The sequence below is a fragment of the Diplotaxodon limnothrissa genome, linkage group LG8 (assembly GCF_057381915.1).
Source record: "Diplotaxodon limnothrissa isolate DT_005_m linkage group LG8, D_limnothrissa_male_GT1.1, whole genome shotgun sequence".
NCBI lineage: Eukaryota > Metazoa > Chordata > Actinopteri > Cichliformes > Cichlidae > Diplotaxodon > Diplotaxodon limnothrissa.
In genome coordinates, this window is record NC_140603.1 from 25,790,764 (window position 1) to 25,812,026 (window position 21,263).

The following is a 21,263-nucleotide window of genomic DNA, read 5'->3' on the forward strand; positions in this document are numbered from 1 at the left end:
CTAAACGTAAGTAAAAACCACAGTAATAGTCATAAGATAGTAACTTCATTTGTAAAGCCTCTCTTGCAAGATGCAGCCGCTTGCTGTGCTACACAGAGGAGGATTAAAATTAAGAAAGAAAAACACTGAATAGAAATTCCACATTTGGTGCCACTAACACAGAAAAATATGTTAACAGGATTTCAAGAAAGATTGGATGTTTAGAGAGTAAAATTAAAAGAAAAACTCAAGCCTTGGTATTGCTCATAAATACAAAACAAGTATGCTCTTCTGGTTCCACAAAATGAAACCTTTTCACTGCAAAAATGCTCAAGGATAAAAAGACAGAAAAGGGAATAGAGTGATTTTGAGAAAAGACTTTTTATTCTAGGCGTAGAAAAAAATAGATGTTAATTCTGTCGTCAGTTTGGTTTGATATCAAAATATTTATTGAATCTTTCTGCTGCCTCTCATCATTTTTTAGGGATTGTAAAATTGTAAGATTCTGGCCCACTTGGACATCAGTGTTTTCTTTCCCTGTTAGTTTATTTCATTTTTTCCAATGTTTATCCCTTATTTTATACCAGGAAACCAAAGAAATTTGTGTTTTTAAAACAATAATTGACCTTTTCAAAGTCTCCAACCACTTAACGACCCCATGAATAGAATGTTTAAGTAGCTTAAAATTGATCTGACATCAGTACAACGGTGTAGCTCATCTAGATGGTGGCCCATGTTGCTGAAGGCTACTGTAGGGCCTGGATTCAACTCCACCCAATTTCCTGCATTCTCCCGCTCTGTTCCTGCTTTCCTGTCTAAGTTTTAAAGAATATTTCTCCTTTAAGCATCAATTTGTTCAGATCAGTAAATGTAAAAACTGCAACATAAAAACTGGATCTCATCAGCATAACAGCAGTCAGCTACGCAGTTTTAATGTTACTGGCTGGAATGATGGTGGTTAAATAAAATGCAAAAGTCATTGTCACAAATAAAACATAAAGAAACTGAAACTTTCAGAGACACCACGATCAACAAAGTCAAACACTTTGCCAAGGACGGCCTTTCTGTGAGCAACAACAATGAAGCTCTTTGTCTTCGTCTTACTTCTTGCAAACTTGCTTTGAAATTTTCACAACAGCCATTTGATGCCAGGAGACATACTGAATGTCAGCGGGACCTTTCTGCCTACAATTAGAGAACCTAATATTTTTTTAATTACTTAAATTACAAAAAAAAAAAGGAAAGTTAAAGCCAAGCCTGTTATTGCTAAAGCTGTCTCTGTCTGGGTTGCACTTCTTTAGCTGCGTCATATTACTGTAGCTGTTTTGAAAGCTTTTGGGGAGATTTCTAATTGTAGGTTGTTACCTGGTACACACACTGGAAGCCGACTTTAAAGAGCTTGGTCGGAGTGGGGATCAAAAGGATGACTTCATCTTGCTAATGGCGGCGCTCACTGCCTCTTCTCTAATCATAATAAAAGACTGTAATTCTAGAATCCAGGGAGTTGTTACTGAAGGGGCAACACCGACTCACTTGATAAGTAATTCTACTTATTCGACAACTGCTGTTCGACTGAGAAAGAAAAGGACTTTAATACACAAGAATACTAGTCCGGCATGCAACACATAATTAAATCTCACTAATAAACTTTGAGAATGAGGAACAAAGTGCGAGCTTTTAAAGGCCAGTGGTATCACATGTAGGTAGAATGACAAAGTGTCGGGTTATCTGGGATTTTGTTCCTGTCTTACTTTTGATTGGCTTAAAAAAAGAGATGTGTCTGGCTATCGAAACCAGGGCTAAACACTGGTTATCATGGTGGCTCAGATGTTCTGCTTCCATGGTTTTTCTTTGGAATGTCTTGTTTCTCTTGCCTCTAAACAAATTAGGTTAATGCTCCCTATCTGGAGACTCTTGCAAAAGAGATATTTAATCTCAAAGAGTTTCACCTCCCAGTTAATACAACAAACCCCAAAGATTATATTCAAACCGAACAACAGCTGAATTAGCAGGTCTTTATCTGTAAAACATACGTTTCACCCCACACTTAGTTTACTGTGGTTTGGTCACTTTATGCATGGCACATATTGTCTGTATGGTCCCTCAGGAGGCTGCCTATTTAATCTACGGTAGGTGGAATCCAAATGCTACTCTCTTACTAAAGACTCATAAAACTGACAGTCCAGTAGGCAAATTAACATCACAGTCACATTTCCTGTGCAGGTTGTGGTGCCAGTAAACTGACCCACGGATGTTGGATTTTAGACATCTGCCCAGTTTATTTCATAACTCATTTTTTGGCTTACAAACCATTTGTCTTACGAGGGGAGGGAAATCGAGCAATTATATAAAATCAATATCCCTCTGAAACACTGCAAACGGGTACAGGTAAGTGAAGTTTACACACAGGTAAGTGTGCCACACCAATTCAGAAGCCTGCAGTTTAAAGTCAGGACTTGTGGAAAAAAAATATGGGCCCACGAATAAATACGGGTACTGACACAAACTGCAAAACACTTGAATGACTCAAGCAATGGTTAAAATAACCTTGAGAAACATACTCTATCACACATTTTCTGTGGGTATTCTCACAAGAACCGCCTCAACCATGACTTAAAGTGGCATATGTGTTCCACTGCACCTGTTGAATACCCGTCTTCGCACTTTCAAGGCTTTGCAGCGTCTGTCAGGCAACCATCACCCAGCTAATACATCTAATAAGAGAGAGGGAAACAATACAAAAGTCATTGTGTCATAACCACAGAGGGATGCACTGCATTACTCTGGAAGAGACCCGTTTCACCCTGCTCCATCGAGTTCAAATAACCCCATGAGGGATCCACCATGAAGACAATAAACACGGCTACTTAGCCACCCTGAAATTGAAGTTCTTAGTGTCATTGCATGATAAGAGCCTGAATGACAGCTGACAAGGTAAGCTCATCAAAGCACTCTCCAGGTGGTGATACTAAGTGGTGTGAAAACCGGCTGTAGGCGCCTCATCAAAAACCATTCACCTGAGACCAGCAATAGCAGCTGGTGATGAGGTGTTCATGTTTTTCTGGCAGACAACGTTATTGAGACATTTTGTTCCGTTCACACACCAGCTAGCAGTCCCCTGGGATAAGGCAGGGAGGCAGGAAACCTGCAGCAAGAGGGAGGAACCACGTCCCAGCACATGACAAGGTGATTCTCGTACACAACAACAAGCTGCTGCCGACTACCTAGCGAGGGGTTTGGGGTGGGGGGGGGGAACTATTCCCCACCAACTTCAACCCATTTACGCAACCATATGCTACATATGACGCTGCGCTCTGGAAGGAAAAGTGAGACACACAACAACAAGAACAAGCACCATTAGCCGCCCACAGCTTGCGCTTTAGACACGCACACACACTCCATCAGACACATACACACACACACACTCTCTCAAAGACAATTGAATGCTCACCCACGCTGACGCATGAAACAGACCAGCTCGCCACGAAAAAACACTTACATTATCACACTCTGGTTGATTCACAGGCCCTCGAGCCTACACTGTGATTAGAGTTCACATCTTTGACAAATGCATCATTTCACAGAGAGAAATTACTTTCCTGCACTCCTCCCATTAGCGCCGTGTCTTTACAAACGTCATTCGAACCAGCGGCCGCGCCACGCAGCAGACGAGCTCCGTGCAAGGAAAGGTGGAGCAGCAGGTGACAAGTGGTGAGGGTTGGAGGCTGGGTGAGGGGGTGAAACAGAGTTTGCGAGCACAGATGGAGGAATGAAACAAGCAAAAGAGGGTGTGGCTGGGCTCACCATTCTCAAACCAGATCTCGCATTCCTGAAGGCTGGAGTACGGCACCAGCTCCCCTCCTTCCCCTCCTTCCAGCGACACAAGCAGTCCTGCTTCCTCCCTGAACGATGACCAGCTCATCAAAAAGAAAGAAAAAAAAAGAAAAACAAGGAAAAAGAAGGAAAAGAAGGAAAATGCGTACGAGAAAATACGCCTGCAAGCGAAGCAGGGGAGGAGAAGTGCGGAGAAGCACACGAGATCTCCTTCTACCTTCCCCCCCGGTTTCCCTTCTGAAGCAATCTCCACAGGTTTCAGTGGTGATGCTGCCTGCTCACTTCAGTTGCGGTAAATGATACGGAGCCGGGCAGCTATGGCAGTGACGGGAGGAGCGAGAAGAGGAGGAGGAAAACGAGAGGGGAGGAAAAAGGGAAGGAAGAAGGAAGAACGCAGCAGTCAATGTGTCACTGGGGAAAGAGAAGGAGGGGGGACACAAAGGTGAAACCTCTGCGATGGCAGCAACGTGAAAAGCTGACAGGTAACCAAAAGCCTTCGCCAGAAAGAAATGAAGAGAGGACAAAAAAAAAAGAAGAAGAAGAGAGCGATACGAGCGGCACAGGGAGCCTTTGCTGTAAGCACAGAGAGGTGAGCTCTTCAATCGCCTCCGTGACTGCATTAGCGCTTAGCGTGTTATGTATAGATGTGAGAGGCGCACACTCTCTGTACAGGAACAGGAGTCCAGGTCTCCAGCAGATGAATGGTGCAGTGCTGCTGTTGTCATAGCAACCACAGAGCAAAAGGAGGTGGAGGAGGAGGAGAAGGGTGGGTATTGAGGCAGGAAAGAAAATGGCATAAAAAAAGAGGGAGGGAGAAAGGGAGGGTATTATTAAAGGGACACAGTTTTGTCGTTTGTGGACGGAGCTTCGGGGACATATCAGATCACAAGCGGTGAGGGAAAAAGGAGGAATGGTATTATTTGATCGTAACATGGGTTTCAATGAAACCTACACTGTTTTCCTTTTGGACCAAGACATTCCTGCCTGTCCTTGTTTTACCCTTGAAACTCTATTTGTACAGCTGCAGCCATGTTTCATGTCCAAACTCAAGAGGCTGCAAGTTTATTGTGTACCAGCTTCGCTTTTGTCGGGCGCTTCGTTAGGCTGTAAGCATCCTGTTCTAAATGTTTTTTATTAATCTCCTCCACTCACAGTTATTTCCCTCGGGTGACAATCCTAACCCCCTTGCAAGTCTTACCAAAAGGCCCAGAAAATGTGCGACGATCACAGGTCAAACTTCACTTGCTACTGAAAAGCAGTGATTCTCAGCCTTCTTTATCTCACTCACCACCACAGCAATGACAGAGAGGACTCAGAAACTTCAAATGAGAAAACCTTTGGCTTAGTGCTTCTCAGTTATTGTTATTTGACTTTTTCAACTGCCCATACAGTAATGTGCAACAGTCTTGAGCCACCCCTCATTTATATTTTACTACCGAGTAGCCAACATGTGTTAGGTTTTTTTTGTTTTGTTTTTTTAATACAAGACATTCTGTAAATTGGGACTTTTAGTTATTTAGTAGGTCTTTAAAAATTTTCTTCTTTGGACAGTGGCTGCTTTTCACTAATTTTAAGCCTGGTCCTTGTGCAATTTGGCATATTTTGGTCTTTGCACCCTAATGACTTAAGAATCCTGAGGCCATTTCTGAGGAGGTTTCAGTAAACAGTAAAGTTATCAGCTCAAGCAGGTCTTTGCTAGCTTTTTTTCCTATTTCTTAAGGTTGAGACTTTCGAGTACTGCTCGTCTGCTGTAGTTATTTATGCCTGTCACTTCCTTTGTCTTGGTTTTCTCAAATTATTATTCGCACATCTTGAGTTTTTTTTTTATTTTTTTAAAATAAATTCAACAAACCAAATGGATACAAAAGATGTGTTTTCAGTGAAAGGCTCAAAGTTAATTTGAGATAAAATTTGATTCATCCTGTGAATTAGGTGCTTATTTATGCTTGAATCATTTACAGGCCAGTGTTAAGTGGCTTAACAACCAAACTACATTCATCTGAAAATGGTTAGGTACAAGGACTGGACTGAAAGTGACGGAAAGGCCAGCCAATATCCAAAGAAAAACTTTGAAAGACAGAAAGCCTGGAAAACTATTGTTCGAGACTTCAATACTTTGGTGTGGGGTGGTTTGAGACTGCTGCACAGTAGTTGTACTTACATGTAACCAATAAGGTTACCAAAGTGTGTAAGGAATGAAAGCACCAGGAAAGATGTATAGCCTAGACTTTGTTGCTGCAAAGAGTCATAATCAGTTAGTTATGATATTCATCACAGGAGTTTACAGACTTAAGAAGTGATATAAATCTTCTAGAAATGCATGTTGTCTTTATATTATGTGTAAACATCCTTGCAGAACGCCTGGCATCTTCAGCCTCAAGATATAAACTATAATCTTTATTCCCACACCAGACAGTGCAGCTCTTTCAATATTATTATATTATTGTTTTTATCATTCCTTCCACTTCTAGTTCGTCTTCCCTGTGGTCCTTTCCTCTATTTACCTGATATATTTATAGATGAAAGATGGATCTGAGATTTTTCACTTTAAGCCTCACCTTTCTTTTACCTTTTCTTTACATTAAAATAAGCAACACCTCAACAATCATTAATATATTATGAGTTTTCTCATTTTCAAGTGAGCTTCTTCTTTTTTTTTTTTTTTAAATCAGTCTTTTTTGCTTTCCAATTTAAATTGCCATAATCAGAACTTGATTTACTGATTTTTTTAATGTGTGCATAAAAAAGGGCAGAAAGAACGATCAGCCTGATACACGTCTTATATAAGATAAGATAAGATAACCTTTATTAGTCCCACACGTGGGAAATTTGTTTTGTCACAGCAGGAAGTGGACAGTGCAAAAGTTATGAGGCAAAAATTAGAATACAATAAGAATAAATACAGTACACAACTGTACAGAATAGAATAAAATAAAATACTATATACAGTAGAATAAAATAAAATAAATATACAATAAGATAAAAATAGAATACGAATGCTATATACAACTGAGTAAAAATACAACGATGACAGAAAGGATTATTGCACTTAGTATTATTGCATATGTATGGATGTGTGTGCTTGATCAGTTAAAGTCTTTATTATGGAGTCTGACAGCAGTGGGGAGGAAAGACCTGCGAAATCTCTCCGTCCCACACCGTGGGTGCCGCAGTCTCCCACTGAAGGAGCTGCTCAGTGCTGTCACAGTCTGCTGCATGGGGTGGGAGATGTTGTCCAACAGGGATGACAGCTTAGCCGCCGTTCTCCTGTCACTCACCACCTCCACTGGGTCCAGAGGGCATCCTAGAACAGAGCTGGCCCTTCGGATCACCCTGTTCAGTCTCTTCCTGTCCCCAGCAGAGATGCTGCCGCCCCAGCAGACCACGCCATAAAAGATAGCAGAAGCCACAACAGAGTCATAGAATTTCTTCAGGAGTGGGCCCTCCACTCCAAACGACCTGAGTCTCCGCAGCAGGTACAGCCTGCTCTGCCCTTTCCTGTAGAGGGCGTCTGAGTTATGAGTCCAGTCCAGTCTATTGTTCAGATGAACACCAAGGTACCTGTAGCTGTCCACAGCCTCAATGTCCATACCTTGGATGTTCAGTGGTTGCAGTGGAGAATGCTTGTGCCTGCGGAAGTCTACCACCAGTTCCTTGGTTTTACTGGCGTTGATCTGGAGGTAGTTCAGCTGGCACCAGTCCACAAAGTCTTGGGTCAGACCTCTGTACTCCTTGTCGTCCCCATCAGTGATGAGGCCGACTATTGCAGAGTCATCAGAGAACTTCTGCAGGAAGCACTGGGTGGAATTGTGGGAGAAGTCTGCAGTGTAGATGGTGAAGAGGAACGGAGCCAGAACCGTTCCCTGTGGGGCCCCCGTACTGCAGACGACCCTGTCCGACACACAGCCCTGAGTCCTCACATACTGTGGTCGGTCGGTGAGGTAGTCCAGGATCCAGGTAGTGAGGTGATGGTCCACTCCAGAGTTCACCAGCTTGTCCTTTAGAACCGAGGGAAGAATAGTGTTGAAGGCACTGGAGAAATCAAAGAACATGATTCTCACAGTGCTTCCAGCGGTCTCCAGGTGAGCGAGGGAACGATGTAGGAGGTGAATGACGGCATCATCCGCTCCAATGCCAGGCTGGTAGGCAAACTGAAGTGGGTCCAGTGATGAGCTTATTAGGCGCCGAAGCTGAGCCAGGACCAACCGCTCCAGGGTCTTCATCAGGTGGGATGTCAGAGCCACCGGCCTGTAGCTGTTGAGGTCCTTGGGGCGTGAAGTCTTTGGCACTGGTACAACACAGGAGGTTTTCCAGAGCTGTGGGACTCTTCCCAACCTCAGGCTCAGGTTGAAGAGGTGCTCCATCACCCCACACAGTTGGTCCGCGCAGGACCTGACGACCCTCGAGCTGATGCCATCTGGACCCGCTGCCTTCTTGCCATTAATCCTCCTCAGTTCCCTCCTAACCTGGGTGGTTGAGAGAGACAGGCTGGAGCCTTGTGTTGAGTGTGTATTGGATGCTGTTGTTGGGGGTGGGGGGGAGTGAGCAGGGTGAATAGAGGAGGTGTTATATCTGCCTAAATAAAAAAAAACCAACAGCCAATGGCTGCACAGCCTAGCTATGAGTGGAAACATCTGGTCTGGTTTTATCCTATTTAAATGCACCTCTTTAGCTATCTCATGGGAGCTGCAGGAAATCCCACCTGACACTGAGGAAGAAATGGAGCGCAACTACTACAAATACTCAAACAATATACCACATTAAGTATCAAGCTTTTGTGACAGAACATGGTAGCACATTTTCTTTGTTTCTAGTCATTATACTAAGCTGAGCTAAGTTAACTGCCGAGATCATCATCTTAGAGACCCCCGGGCACAAATATTTGATGGGCCCCAACTAGCTTCCTTCTTAAAGAATTAGAAATAGCATGCAGGAATGGTTTAAAATGGAGAGTGCAGTTTTTCTTACCGGAAATTAAAAAGTAACCATCTCAACTCAAATTCAGTCAAAGCTTTAAAGTATCTAACATTTGATTGAAAATGAAGCAGCCAGAGCTTTTTCATAAAAGTGTAAATCCACGGCGATTTCGGGCTGCTGCTGCTGCAGCTTCTAGATTAGCTCGCGTGTCATCTCGCTGAACAGTTTCTCAACAACTTTAAAGTTTACAATTCTGTCTAATAAATAAAAGAACTGTCACTTGGCAATTTTACTTGGGTTAGAGTTGCCTCCTTTTTTTGTTTTACTCTAAAATATTTTCTGGTTCATTTAGTTTGGAAATACTATAGCATTGAGCACTCATTTTTTTAATTGTGAAAAGAAAATCACATCTATACACTTGTTTTTCTTCCAGATTTGATTTTCAGACCAAAGAATTCTACTTAAAACACTTGTGGGTTTGTTATGTTTCTTGCCCTTTGGGTGGGTCCCCAGGCCTGCTGTTAGCTATAGCTTTACACTTACCATACACATAGCGTGTCTGAGCACAACCAAACATTACATTTTCATTAAAATGCAGAAAAGAACTTGGAGCAGAAATCTCAAATTTTGGGAAATAAGAGCAGTTTCAGTTTAGAAAAACTTCTATTATATTTCTACTATAAGTATTACCCCTTCAGTTGTGCACCACCATTCATCTGAAGTAAGTTCAACGAAAGGCAGCTACAGGGACATTTCGACTCCCCTCAAGTAACTTTAATGTGACATACTGTGGCACAGTGCAGAAGAACTGATGTTTGCACATAATGACACAGCACCTCATCTCTAAGAAAGCCAGACTATTTGGACGGTGACTAAAATATGTCAAGTACTTCTGTTGCAGCATTTAATCCAGCCACTGCTTTTCCTGAGGGCATCGTACTTAAACATTTCAATTACACCTTTCTACTCTTAACCTTCACTCCTTATTTTTCAGCTGCGACAATGGATCTGAAAATGTCACATTTTCCCTTTCAGCGGAACAAATGATTTGGTGGGTCGGCAGTGGCTGGGACAGTGGAAGGAGGAAATAATGATGATAATTGAAGAACGATTTTCTCAAGGTGCAACGCTGGGTAAGGAGGCGTGGAGATTGAGACGTCCCAAATGTCAGTGTTCATTTCAAAAATTCACAGAGGATACCAGATGCAAATAAGACATGAGGCTGGCCAAGGATGGGTGGAGAGAGAGACAGAGATTGAGACGTCACACAAGAGCTGCTCATATAAAAAATAAAAATAAAATAAAATATGTGAAACGTAAGAGAATTACAGATGGATTATTGCATGTTCAAACATCTGTTCCTATATGATGCTGGAAGATCAGCTGGCGTTTAATCTCAGAGGCAGGTAAATTAATTAATCAGGTGAAACCTGTTATTTATTAGCTACTGTTTAATTATGCTTTTAGGGCTACAAATAACAGTTTCAATTAATCTGACATTTTCTCGAGTCTAAAGATAATGATGGTCTAGAACTACCAGATTTTTATTACTACTTCTTAGCCAACAGATTGCTGTAGGCTTTAAAATGTATCAAATGAAGCTTATTAGAAAACCCATAATTGGACAAGAACTCTACAGAAGAACAAGTTCAAAGTCAGCGACAGTACATTTCTTGAATATCACCAATTATGGTCCACCATACAGGTGATATTTAACCCCAGTTGACTGAACTTAGAAATACTTAACACAGAACAGAATATTTAAATCTCTGTACCCACAAATTCAAAATCAAAAAAGTCAAAAATGGATGACTTCCATTTCCCTCCTGATAGCAAAATCAAAGTGAAGATCGATATTTTTAGACACAAAGCTCTCCATAGAACACACTTTACAGGACAAAGGATGTTCCAAATGGGCCTTGCACATAGGTAGTTTTATATAAAGTGAACTATATGTTTGCTATATGGTCTTGTACGTCTGTTCAGAGATTCTGGCAGAGGACATGTGAAGACACATTCACATCGTTCAATTGCTGTATCCCAACCTCACCCACTGTGCATTTTAGGTGATGCAAGTGAATTAGATATAGAAGCAAATGCATCACACATAGTTCCTACTGCCTTATGCATCGCTAAGAAAACTATCCTCATGAATTGGAAATCAAAAAATGATTTATGTGCAACTCAATATAGAAATTTACTTCTAAACCCCGTTAGTCTGGAGAGATATCATTCCTCCTTGAAAAACCAATTGGGTGAATTTGATTCTCTCTGGCTTCCACTGATCAGTCCCATTTCTTAGTGGGGGTGGTCATTGTGCCTTGGAGGTGGACCCAGAGGCCTTCTTGGGGCTGGATTGTAGTTTGAACTACTTCTTGTGGCTTTCCTGCAATATTTTCACAGCTCAGCAGGTGGCCACGAATCGCTTTTATAATCAAACGGAACTATTTTTGTGTCATGCTTTCCTCTGCTAGCCTCGTCCACATTCCCCAAATACTTCAAAAAATAATAAAAAAGATTCTGCTGAGCATGACTCAGATACACCATAATCTTATTGCAGTCTGCTGTATCTCTGCAGGAAAACCCCCAACAAGGGAGCGTGTCTTTTCTTTGAACGATTCCACTGTAAAATAAATTTAAAAGAAGACAAAAAAACAAAAACAGAGATGCAGCATTTGTGAGAAGTAGCCAATTTAGCAGAGCTCAACTGCTCAACTGTTTTAATGCGGATTCTTTAAGACCACCCACACCATGAGCTGTAAAACCTGACTAAGCAGTCCTGCACACTGTGCTTTGTTAACCCTGACCACTACTCATGCCTACATCAGTGACCGCTTACAAGTTAGCTAAGTGTAGTGCATTCCCACTTATTCACATATTACTCCATTATTGTGAGCACCACAGAGACAATAGATTTTAGATATACTCATATCACTGTGATAATTGAAGCAAAAGTGGGTGAAAAATTAGGCTGTATAATTAAATCAAGGCTTTTCTCAGGTTTTAAGGCCAAATGCAATTTTCCACTTTTATGCTGCAATCCATGGGGAGGCAGTAATTGTATTGATTGTAGCCATTAATTAGGGGAAAGCAGTGTAATCTGGGGAGAGATGTTGAAATAATTCCTCTTAAATGTTTCTGAGTGGAGCAGGGCCAATCAATCAGCTGGGGCGACATCTCTGGTGAGCCTGACACTTGAGTGAGGTGTTTATTAAAGCACAAATAAGCAATCAGTGATTACAGCTCATAACAATCAGCCACTAAGAGATAAGTGCGACAATGAGCCACTCCAATTCTGAGACAACAGAGGACTAAAAATAGAAAACATAAACAATGTGGACGCGAAATCTGTCAAACGCACATGAAGATGAGGGACAGATGAGCCCTGTCAGTGGTTTAATGTACTACCATTAAGTGTATTTATATCTGGTACTGGTATTTAAGCATTTACCACTACCCTGCATTTATCAGACAGCTGCAGTTACTAGTTACTTTATCAAGATTTTTTTCATGCAAAACATATCATTAAAACAAGCTCCAACCTTCAGGGCTTAAAAATGAAACCAGAGTATAGTTCTGTGAAAAAGTATTTGCCCCCCATCCTTATTTCTTTCTTTTTTTGTTGGCCACATATTCATGGCCACAGTTTATGAAAGAGAAACTGAAACAGGGAGTTGTAGGCATCACGTTCTCCAATTTAAAGTGATGTTTCGGCTGCTAAGCTTTTTAGAAGGTTTTAATGGAATTATATGGTTTGCTATTAGCTACAGATCATCCAAGAAGTTTCTGCTTCAGTCCTTAAGAGTGAAATAATAGGACTTTCATGACTTAGCGCTAATAGCAGATTTGTGTGTCTGTGTGGATCCATTATGGGTGTAGCTTTCTAACCAAGCTTGCTGGCATTTGTTGAGAATTTTAACTCAATGTTTGCCAACACTGAGTTAAAAACAGTGTGTGATGCCATGGCGGCTAAATTTATCTTTTATATAGTGTAGGGATTCAGGCACAACATAAAAACCACCGACAGAGTCTTTTTAGGCGATCAGGAGTATTGTGGTGCATTTCATGGACTCTCTATCAGATTTGGTTCTTAAGAATTTGAATGGTTTGGGCTCTTTGTCATGTTCCTTGATCCAATCATGAGCAAGTTTTGTGAGGGAGACCAAAGCCATCGAGGACTGCCAATGGTATTAGTGGTGGTTGCTGAAACCAAATATTGAGGAGACAGGTAAAACTGCTTGCTACGAACAAGCACTGAGTGGTTGCTGTAATCTAACACTCAGTGTGGCCAACCGTAGCAGTAGATGTTATCAGATATACACAGAGAAAGCAGCCTAAAGGTGCTGAGATCCAACATTTTCAGCAGGTTTTAAAGATGTTACTGGTTTATAATGATAAAACAAAAATGTAGATTATTTTCTTTCCTTAAGTTGCTGCAGAATCTTTCCTATCGTTTAGTAGTTGTAGTTTAGCACACAGTGCCTTACTCATACGATTACCTCTCAATGCCAAACTCTAAGTAATTCACTAAACGAACATCAATAACCTAGACCTTTCTGTGCACATTTGTTTAAAATAGATTATTCCTTAATATAGACAACTAAAAGGAAGTTATGACAATGCATGCTACTTAGCAAGACAAGGTTTCATGACATAACACTGCATTGTAAGAAGATTAGAAACCACCGACATGTGGGACTATGTTGTTCAATGTATCAGCTAATCTTTCCATCTCATAAGTACCTTCATACTTTTTTGACCAATAGGGTGAAGAATTGTGGCATTACTTCCAAGTCCACAGAAAACCAGTAGTGATTACATGAAAAACTGACTACGCAGTGCCTGTTTGCATCTCTTCCTACTCCAAAAATCTGTCTAAGAAGTTCCCCTTCAAGAGTCTTCAAGGAGGCAGAGGGGATTCAATCAGAAAGTCAAGGATTCTCTGAAAAGGTCAGACATTTCATTGCTATTTTACAAGGTTGAATAACTCAAGTCTTCACAAACATCACAATTCTGCCCCCCTAGGGCCAATCAGGAGCTACAAACAAGGGCAGATAGAAGCTGTGACTGGGGGAGACCACCGGGGGGGATCAAAGCGCTTTAGCCCTTTAGACCTACTGCTGTTTGCTCTCTAGCGCACTCCCTTCTCTCACCTCTGCAATATGTGGCACGGGAGGGGTTCAGGCCTGTGACTGTAACACCGCACACAAGCTCAGTACCGTCAAGCTGTGGAGGAAGTGGTGCTGCGTTGAATTAATTAAAGGGCGACAAAGCTGGGTAGACTGAGCTCAAATACAGTCTGCTGGTGGATGACACTTGAGAGCAGACACAGGTCTTTGAGGGCTTGAAGGACAATGGGCACTTGAGGGCTTTTGTGCATGCTGTCATTTCACTGACAGGCCGTTTTGGTCCTGTAAGTGCTGTAAAGTCATACTGACATGTGATTTGAAGAATAACCACTGGACATACCATATATAAGCCCTTTTTAATGCAAAAACCTTTATCTGGATTAAAGCAATTATATATTTTTTCCGTGACTTCACCATTTAAATAGACACCACCTTATGACAGACAATAAGAGATATGACACAAATCCATACAGATAAGCACAAGCTAATCCTAGTGAAAGTTACAACACATGTTCACTTAAGGTGACAAGTGTAGTGAAATGAGTCAATTATGAAACATAATCCATAGAAAAAAAATCTGTTTAAAAAGCATCACTAAGTTTGAAAATCCCCAAACACACAACAAGCAGCACCTGACTGGTGTAATACATCAAGCCAAATGATGACATGTGTGAGAACACTGCAAAGAGACCTCTCCCTACGTCAGCCACAAAATAAGAATAGTACAAATGAGACGGCGCCGTGCATCATTAATCAAGCTATTCTTGGCTGTCATGAAAAAAAAACACACACACAAACACTCTCTCTCTCACACACACACATTCATATTTACAGATTCGTATGATGTCCTAAAAACTAGCTGCGACTCACGCAGATGAAAGAAGCCTTTTAGAAGCAGGCTGAATCAGCCACAAAACATCAAATCCAAGAAAAGCACACAAAATGCTCCTCAAACAGCAGAACAGTGAGGGAGGAGGTGGGGAGAAGAGTGTGATTTGGCCGGATTGTTCTGAAATTTAATTCTCGAGAAAAAAGAAAGAAAGAAAAAGAAACCTCTGCTCCATCCGTCCACACACAGTCCTCTACAGCAGTGTGGCACACCCAGTTAAAATGGGAGAAAATGATGTGGTCATGTGATGTGCGTTTCCCCTTTAAAACCCACAGTTTGGATGACCCTGGAGAGATCATAAATCATTCTATATGATGTAAAAATCACAGCTCCCCCCGGCATACCAGAAACGGTTAATGATCTGAAGTAGCTGGGAGATTGGTGCACCCTAGTGGTGACTACTGAGTCGAGCTTTAAACTCATCCACACCCACTCTGCTTCTGTGTGGAGGCTGCACAGATACTGGGTGAAGCTGTGCTGTCAATATTTCAATTCTCATTTTGAAAGCACAAGTAGAGCAGTAACCTTTGATGCCCAGACCGTCTTGTGTACCAAAACAACTGCTTCTCCCCATTGCAATAGTAGAGGGAACACAACACAGACTCATAAAGCAGTTGATGAGGAAACAGAGGGGAGGCAATTTTCCACATTTTCTGAATGTCAGTGATGACTGTGGAAGGAAACGATTAGTGGTAGGAGGTAAAAAGCAATAAAGGACGCCTGAGCCAACCGCAGCTCGCAGTCCATCATCTGTTCTTGACACTGTCAATTAGGTAGGACTTTGGCGGTTACAACAATTGGAAATTACAGTGTTTGTCAGAAACCCGAGCTCAGCTCCACTTGCTTTCTACTTAGAATTAGGGGGGCAAGTAATACAGTAAATGATTACTGCTTATCAGCAAGCATCGGGGTGAAACATTGCTTAGTCTTGTAAAATCAGTTTTAACTCAGTATGCATGATTTTGTGATTAAGCTGCCTACAGTGGTACAGTGAAGGGCTAAGGGAGGCTGTGTTAGTACACCGAGTCTATGGGGGAGGACAGCCACAGGCAAATTTAAACCAGATTTAGCCCATGTCTCTAATGGCTGTGGCTTTCTTCCTGAACTCTGGTTTAAAAAGAAAATGACAACAACTTCAAATCCTGCACTCTGAGTGACTCCTCTATCACCTGCAGCATCCTTACCTGTGAGCTTCTTCATTGGCTGCAGCCTGACACTGATGGTCTGATGGGTGAGCAGCGGGGAGGAGGGCAGAGAGCGTGACACGCCCTCCATTATGCGAATATGCTGCATGCCCTCAGTCATTGAAAGAGGGGGCACGTTGTAGTCTCCTTCAAAGGCACAGTCGCTGTCTATGCTGCCACCTGCAGGATGGGAGGGAGAAACAGCATAGTATGAGATATTTTTCTGGACTTTAAATAAAGCACTGTGTTATAATATTAATGGTATAACTGCAGACTCAATAGCAAAGGAAGAGAAGATGAGAGAGGAAATTATCCTACGGTTACTGTGTGATCTTACCAAATGGCTCCACTCTGGATTTGTACATGCATTATTAATTGGACACCTTTCATACACAACAGCTACATTTTGCTAATAGTCTAGGTCTCAAGCCATTTCCGATATGGCGCGATATGGCAGCCTCACTTCTGTCAGTCTGCCCCAGGGCAGCTGTGGCTACAACTGTAGCTTGCCTTCACCAGTGTGTGAATGCGAGAGTGAATGAATAGTGGAATTGTAAAGCGCTTTGAGGGTCTTGAAAAGCGCTATATAAATGCAATCCATTATTATTATTATTATTATTATTAAAACAAAGAATTCAAAGGCATCCTCTTATTAAATATAATTTTAAATGCCCTTATTCTCATCGCATGCTCAGGTTTAGCCAAAAAAATCCAAAAAACATGTTTCAGCTTACAAACCTTAATCAGGATGTTAAACAGAGTTTGTGAAAAATCTGGATCTATTCTACTTGTCTTCCAGTAACTGACCGCATCCCTCTTTCCATGTAAAGAGGAGCCAAAACAACGGAGTTTTAACCAAAGGAATTTATGAATTTCTGGATTTATAAATCACCTGACACTAAATATCTTGGTGTAAATGGCTGATTCAGATTTGACTGCAGTTTTATAAACTCAGTTTGTATTTTGATATTCATTCATATTATCTGTGATTTGTGCTATTGTGTGCAGTTTATGCACATTTGATTTAAATATGATAAAAATTGTTAGCTTTGTGTTAAAACCGTTTTGGGCTCTTTATATTCCACTCTCATCCAAGGTGGATATTTGCCATTATTGGTACTCCACAAGTGGAAGTCTGCTATTAAAGGACCACCACTAGGAAAGGTCCAGCGGTTCATGAAATATATTTATACTCCTTTACAAAGTCTTATATGCCAGAACACGTTGGATTTTCTTTAGGATAAAGATGACCACACCATTAGAAGGAAAAACATGTGATTATAGTTCAAGAGAGTGCCTTTCAGTTGGAGTTTAAATGTATCCCTTCCAAAAGCACCTCAAATAAAACCAATCTGAATGCAGGAAGCACTATTCAGCTAACATTTTACCCAGATTCCTTGCGCATGTGGCACATTACTGCACCTTAAAACATTTAAACAAATGCTGCAAATATGTACCATTTCATTAGGGACACAAGAATCTTTGTGGAAAAGGTAGATATAGTTACGCTGATGCCCAACAATTAACCTTAGGGGTACATTCATGTCAACTCTACCTGTTAGGACTGAAATGCCCCTATTTCTTAGAGTGTAGGCTGACAGGTATAACTGAATATAATGGATTGCAAGGATCAGAATATATCCACTATTAAAGTGCTTAGTTGGACTTCTTTGTTCTGTTTCTTTTCCTGTTTGTTCACCTGCTGTAGAAACCGTATCACCCTCTGACAGAGGATAGGACCTCAGCCTGGTCGCTCGATCCTGCAATCAGTGCACTACTGATATTGAGCGCAACATCACTGGCGTGACCCAGCAGAGAGCAGCCCTGCAGGCAACACGTGCAGTTTACATCACTGCCTCAAAAGGCAGCCCGCCTGACCTCTGTCAGCCCCGCAGTAACACAATACCCAACAATTTTTATATAATCAAGGATTTTCTAACCATTTGAAATGTTTAAACAAGAAAAAAAGCACAGTCATGACCACAAGAGAGCATTTTATTTACGAAAAAAGCCTCTCACAATGAGTGGTAATTACAGAGCCAGTATAAACAACCACTTACCATCACTCATACCCCCCCTTTTCCTCTTTTGCTCTAAAACCCACAAATTATGAGAACTTTGGTTTTATTTTTATTTTTTTAATTTCACACGCACTCATCAGCCAGCTGTCTGTAAACATCCATTTTGTGAATCAGTTCTAGCTCAGACTGCCCATTTCCCAGCAGACTGAACTGTAAATCCAACTGGTCAAGGAACATGCTCGCGCCAGATAGCAGCCGCAACGGTGAGACAAAAAGCCATTATCAGATACCGGTCCCTGAGGAAGCCTGTATGATGGCTAGGAAGGGGGCAAATTGGCTGCTGTAATATAAATACATCAGTATTGAAACAATTGCACTCATAAAAGAAATGCCAAACACAATCCGACACACACATCAATCCCTCTGTGGCTCTGGAGTCAGTCCATCCATTCACTGGGGAATGTCACTGTGAGAGTGAAAAACAACAGCCAGAGCAGCGGTTGCTTTCCCCGGCATGGAAATTCTCCACATGTATGCAGACACTGGTGTGAATATAAAATAGCTAACTTGGTATTCTGATAGCAGTTGCCAGCAGTCAGGATCAGGCTTGGTTTTAATGCTTTGAAATATTGAACAAAAATAAACAATTACCGGTAAGCTACTCTCAATCAATTACCTGCTAAATAAATTAACAATTTTGTGGCCGTTCATGTTAATAATCAGGACAAATACAAAAGAATGTGCTTTATTTACTTATTCGACTTTTTAGGTATAAACTAGCTGCATTTACATCCAAGACACCTTCATTTTAGTCATTTTAGACTTTTTCAAAGAACTAAAAGGTTCCTTTCATACTGTAGGTTGTGTGAGTATCCATCACACTGTAAAGAGCTGTGAAAATTATGCCAATTGGGCCGCTGGCATGTGAAAAAGTGACAAGTTATTTTTGCAGCAACTACGGTATACTGTCAGCCTGTCCTTATTCCTGTAGAATCATATAATGCAGTTGTGTCAAAGCCACTGGTAAGTCTAAGTTACTCACGAGGTGTTCTTTGGTGAAGCACAAAGTTATGGAACAGGGACATGCAGATATCATGCCACCGGGCGACCGTTGCTCAGGGGAATGGGAAGCTCATCTGTAACCGGAGGGTTGCCGGTTCAATCCCCCTGCTCTCTCTGTCCTGGTCGTTGTGTCCTTGGGCAAGACACTTTACCCTACCGCCTACTGGTGTTGGCCAGAAGGGCCGATGGCGATATGGCAGCCTCGCTTCTGTCAGTCTGCCCCAGGGTAGCTGTGGCTACAACTGTAGCTTGCCTTCACCAGTGTGTGAATGTGAGAGTGAATGAATAGTGGAATTGTAAAGCGCTTTGGGTGCCTAGAAAAGCGCTATATAAATGCAATCCATTATTATTATTATTATTAAACTGCTGGTTCCTCTCACTCCTTTGAAAACAGACAGTGTAGGTCTCTGAAAACAGACAAGGCGTCAACGCACCAGCGCTAATAGACGTGTGTAATGGTATCTGACAAAAAGACATAATGCGATGCCCTGGGAGGAGAACTCATCAGTTCATCTGACATATGATTTCTTCTGTGACTTCACTGGTGATTAAAAAAAAGAAAAGAAAAAGAAACTAAAGTGCAGTACATGCATAGTACTGCACACTCCACACCCAACGTTTGAAGCTTTCAGTCAGTACTACTGAAAACACTCACCAATCTAGTTCATAAGCCAAGAGCATAGAACAGGGGTAGGGACTTCCAGGCCTTGAGAGCCGGTGTCCTGTAGGTTTTAGATGTGTCCTTGACCCAACACAGCTGATTTAAATGGCTAAATTACCTCCTCAACATGTCTTGAAGTTCTCCAGAGACCTGGTAATGAACTAATCATTCAATTCAGGTGGGTTGACCCAAGGTGAGATCAAAAACCTGCAGGACACCGACTCTCGAGGCCTGGAGTTCCATACCCCATAGAAGATGAGACAAAACCTGATTCCTGCACACTTTCTAACCTGCAACAATGTATTTATTAGAAATATAGTATAACTTATCAGAGGTTAATGACACAGAAGGGCTATCTTATATGAGAAGTTAGTGCACTCTTTACAGCAGGTCATATTATTTAAAAAATTAATTAATTAAATAAAGACAGAAATAGACAATTATTAACGTCCATCTATTTTCTCAGCTGCTATCCTAGCCAATGCCAGGTGAGAGGTTGGTAACCAATCCACTGTAGGGCTAACAGAGACACCATTAACCATTAATCACATTTGAACCTACAGTCTATTTAGAATCATCAATTAACTTTACATGCATGCCTCTGGACTCTGGAAGGAAACCAGAGTACATAAAGACCAGCAGGCCTTGCAAACCCCAGAGTCTTCTTTCTGTGCTGACAGTACTCACTGCACCACTTTAATGTATCCTTCCTAAAAATTACACCTAATGTATAGATAATTATTGAAAAATGTTCCAGTTAACCTTTAGTCTCAAAACGTTCCCCAGAGGTTACATGTCTAGGTGATCCTGCAGGTATACATTTGAATAGTACAAGACCTACACTAATGAAAATAAAGTTTTACTAAATTCAACAGTGTTTCAAATAAATGTATTTTTCATGGTGTATAGTATGCAGGAGCTTATTTGCAATGCAGTAAGTATGACCCTCCCACTATGAAGGAGTTGCTCTGTGGGGCGTAAAATAATGTCCCTGTAATACGGACCCCGGTCCAAGAAGTTGAAATGCACTTTTCATCCAAATACTCGTAGTTTTAGCCAACATTCTTGAGGTGGAAAAGGCCCTAATCTCATCAATTAGTCCATTTAATTCTGGAAAGCCTCATTGAAAATTATGATAATCCTGAGAAAGATATTAAATGGTCTCATTCAGGTCAAAAATGAGAAGGGCAGAGAGGGAGCACCAGCCGCACTTCAGCGGTGAAATCCACAGAACAAAAGCAGTGAAGGGGAAATTACCGTGTTTCATTTTAGACTGCAATAAGAGTCGTGTACAAGGACCACTCCATGCCTCGAAATAAACAGAACCACCTACTCATCAAGGTGTTCAGTTCAAAATATGTATGAGGTGGAAAAAAACAAACTGCCCCAAACAGTTTCTGCCAAGCACAGACATTCTCGCTGTTGGTACCATCTAATGTCATATATACAACCCTATTTCCCCTTGAAATTACTCAGATTTACAGGCAAAATTACAAGAATATAAAATTCATACACTTGCCCTCCCTGTAAATATAACTTCATGTCCAGTAGTCATAAACTTGCTGTTAGAAAACGGAATAAATGCGG

General features: G+C 41.4%; 1 protein-coding gene across 1 annotated transcript in view; it reads right to left on the reverse strand.

The window, feature by feature from the left end:
• tanc2b (tetratricopeptide repeat, ankyrin repeat and coiled-coil containing 2b) overlaps positions 1-21,263 on the reverse strand; it is a 190,091-nt gene that overhangs the window by 68,500 nt on the left and 100,328 nt on the right. The window contains exon 5 of the mRNA XM_085361558.1: positions 15,933-16,112. Coding sequence (XP_085217684.1) covers positions 15,933-16,112 — 180 coding nt within the window. The remainder of the gene's footprint in view (positions 1-15,932; positions 16,113-21,263) is intronic.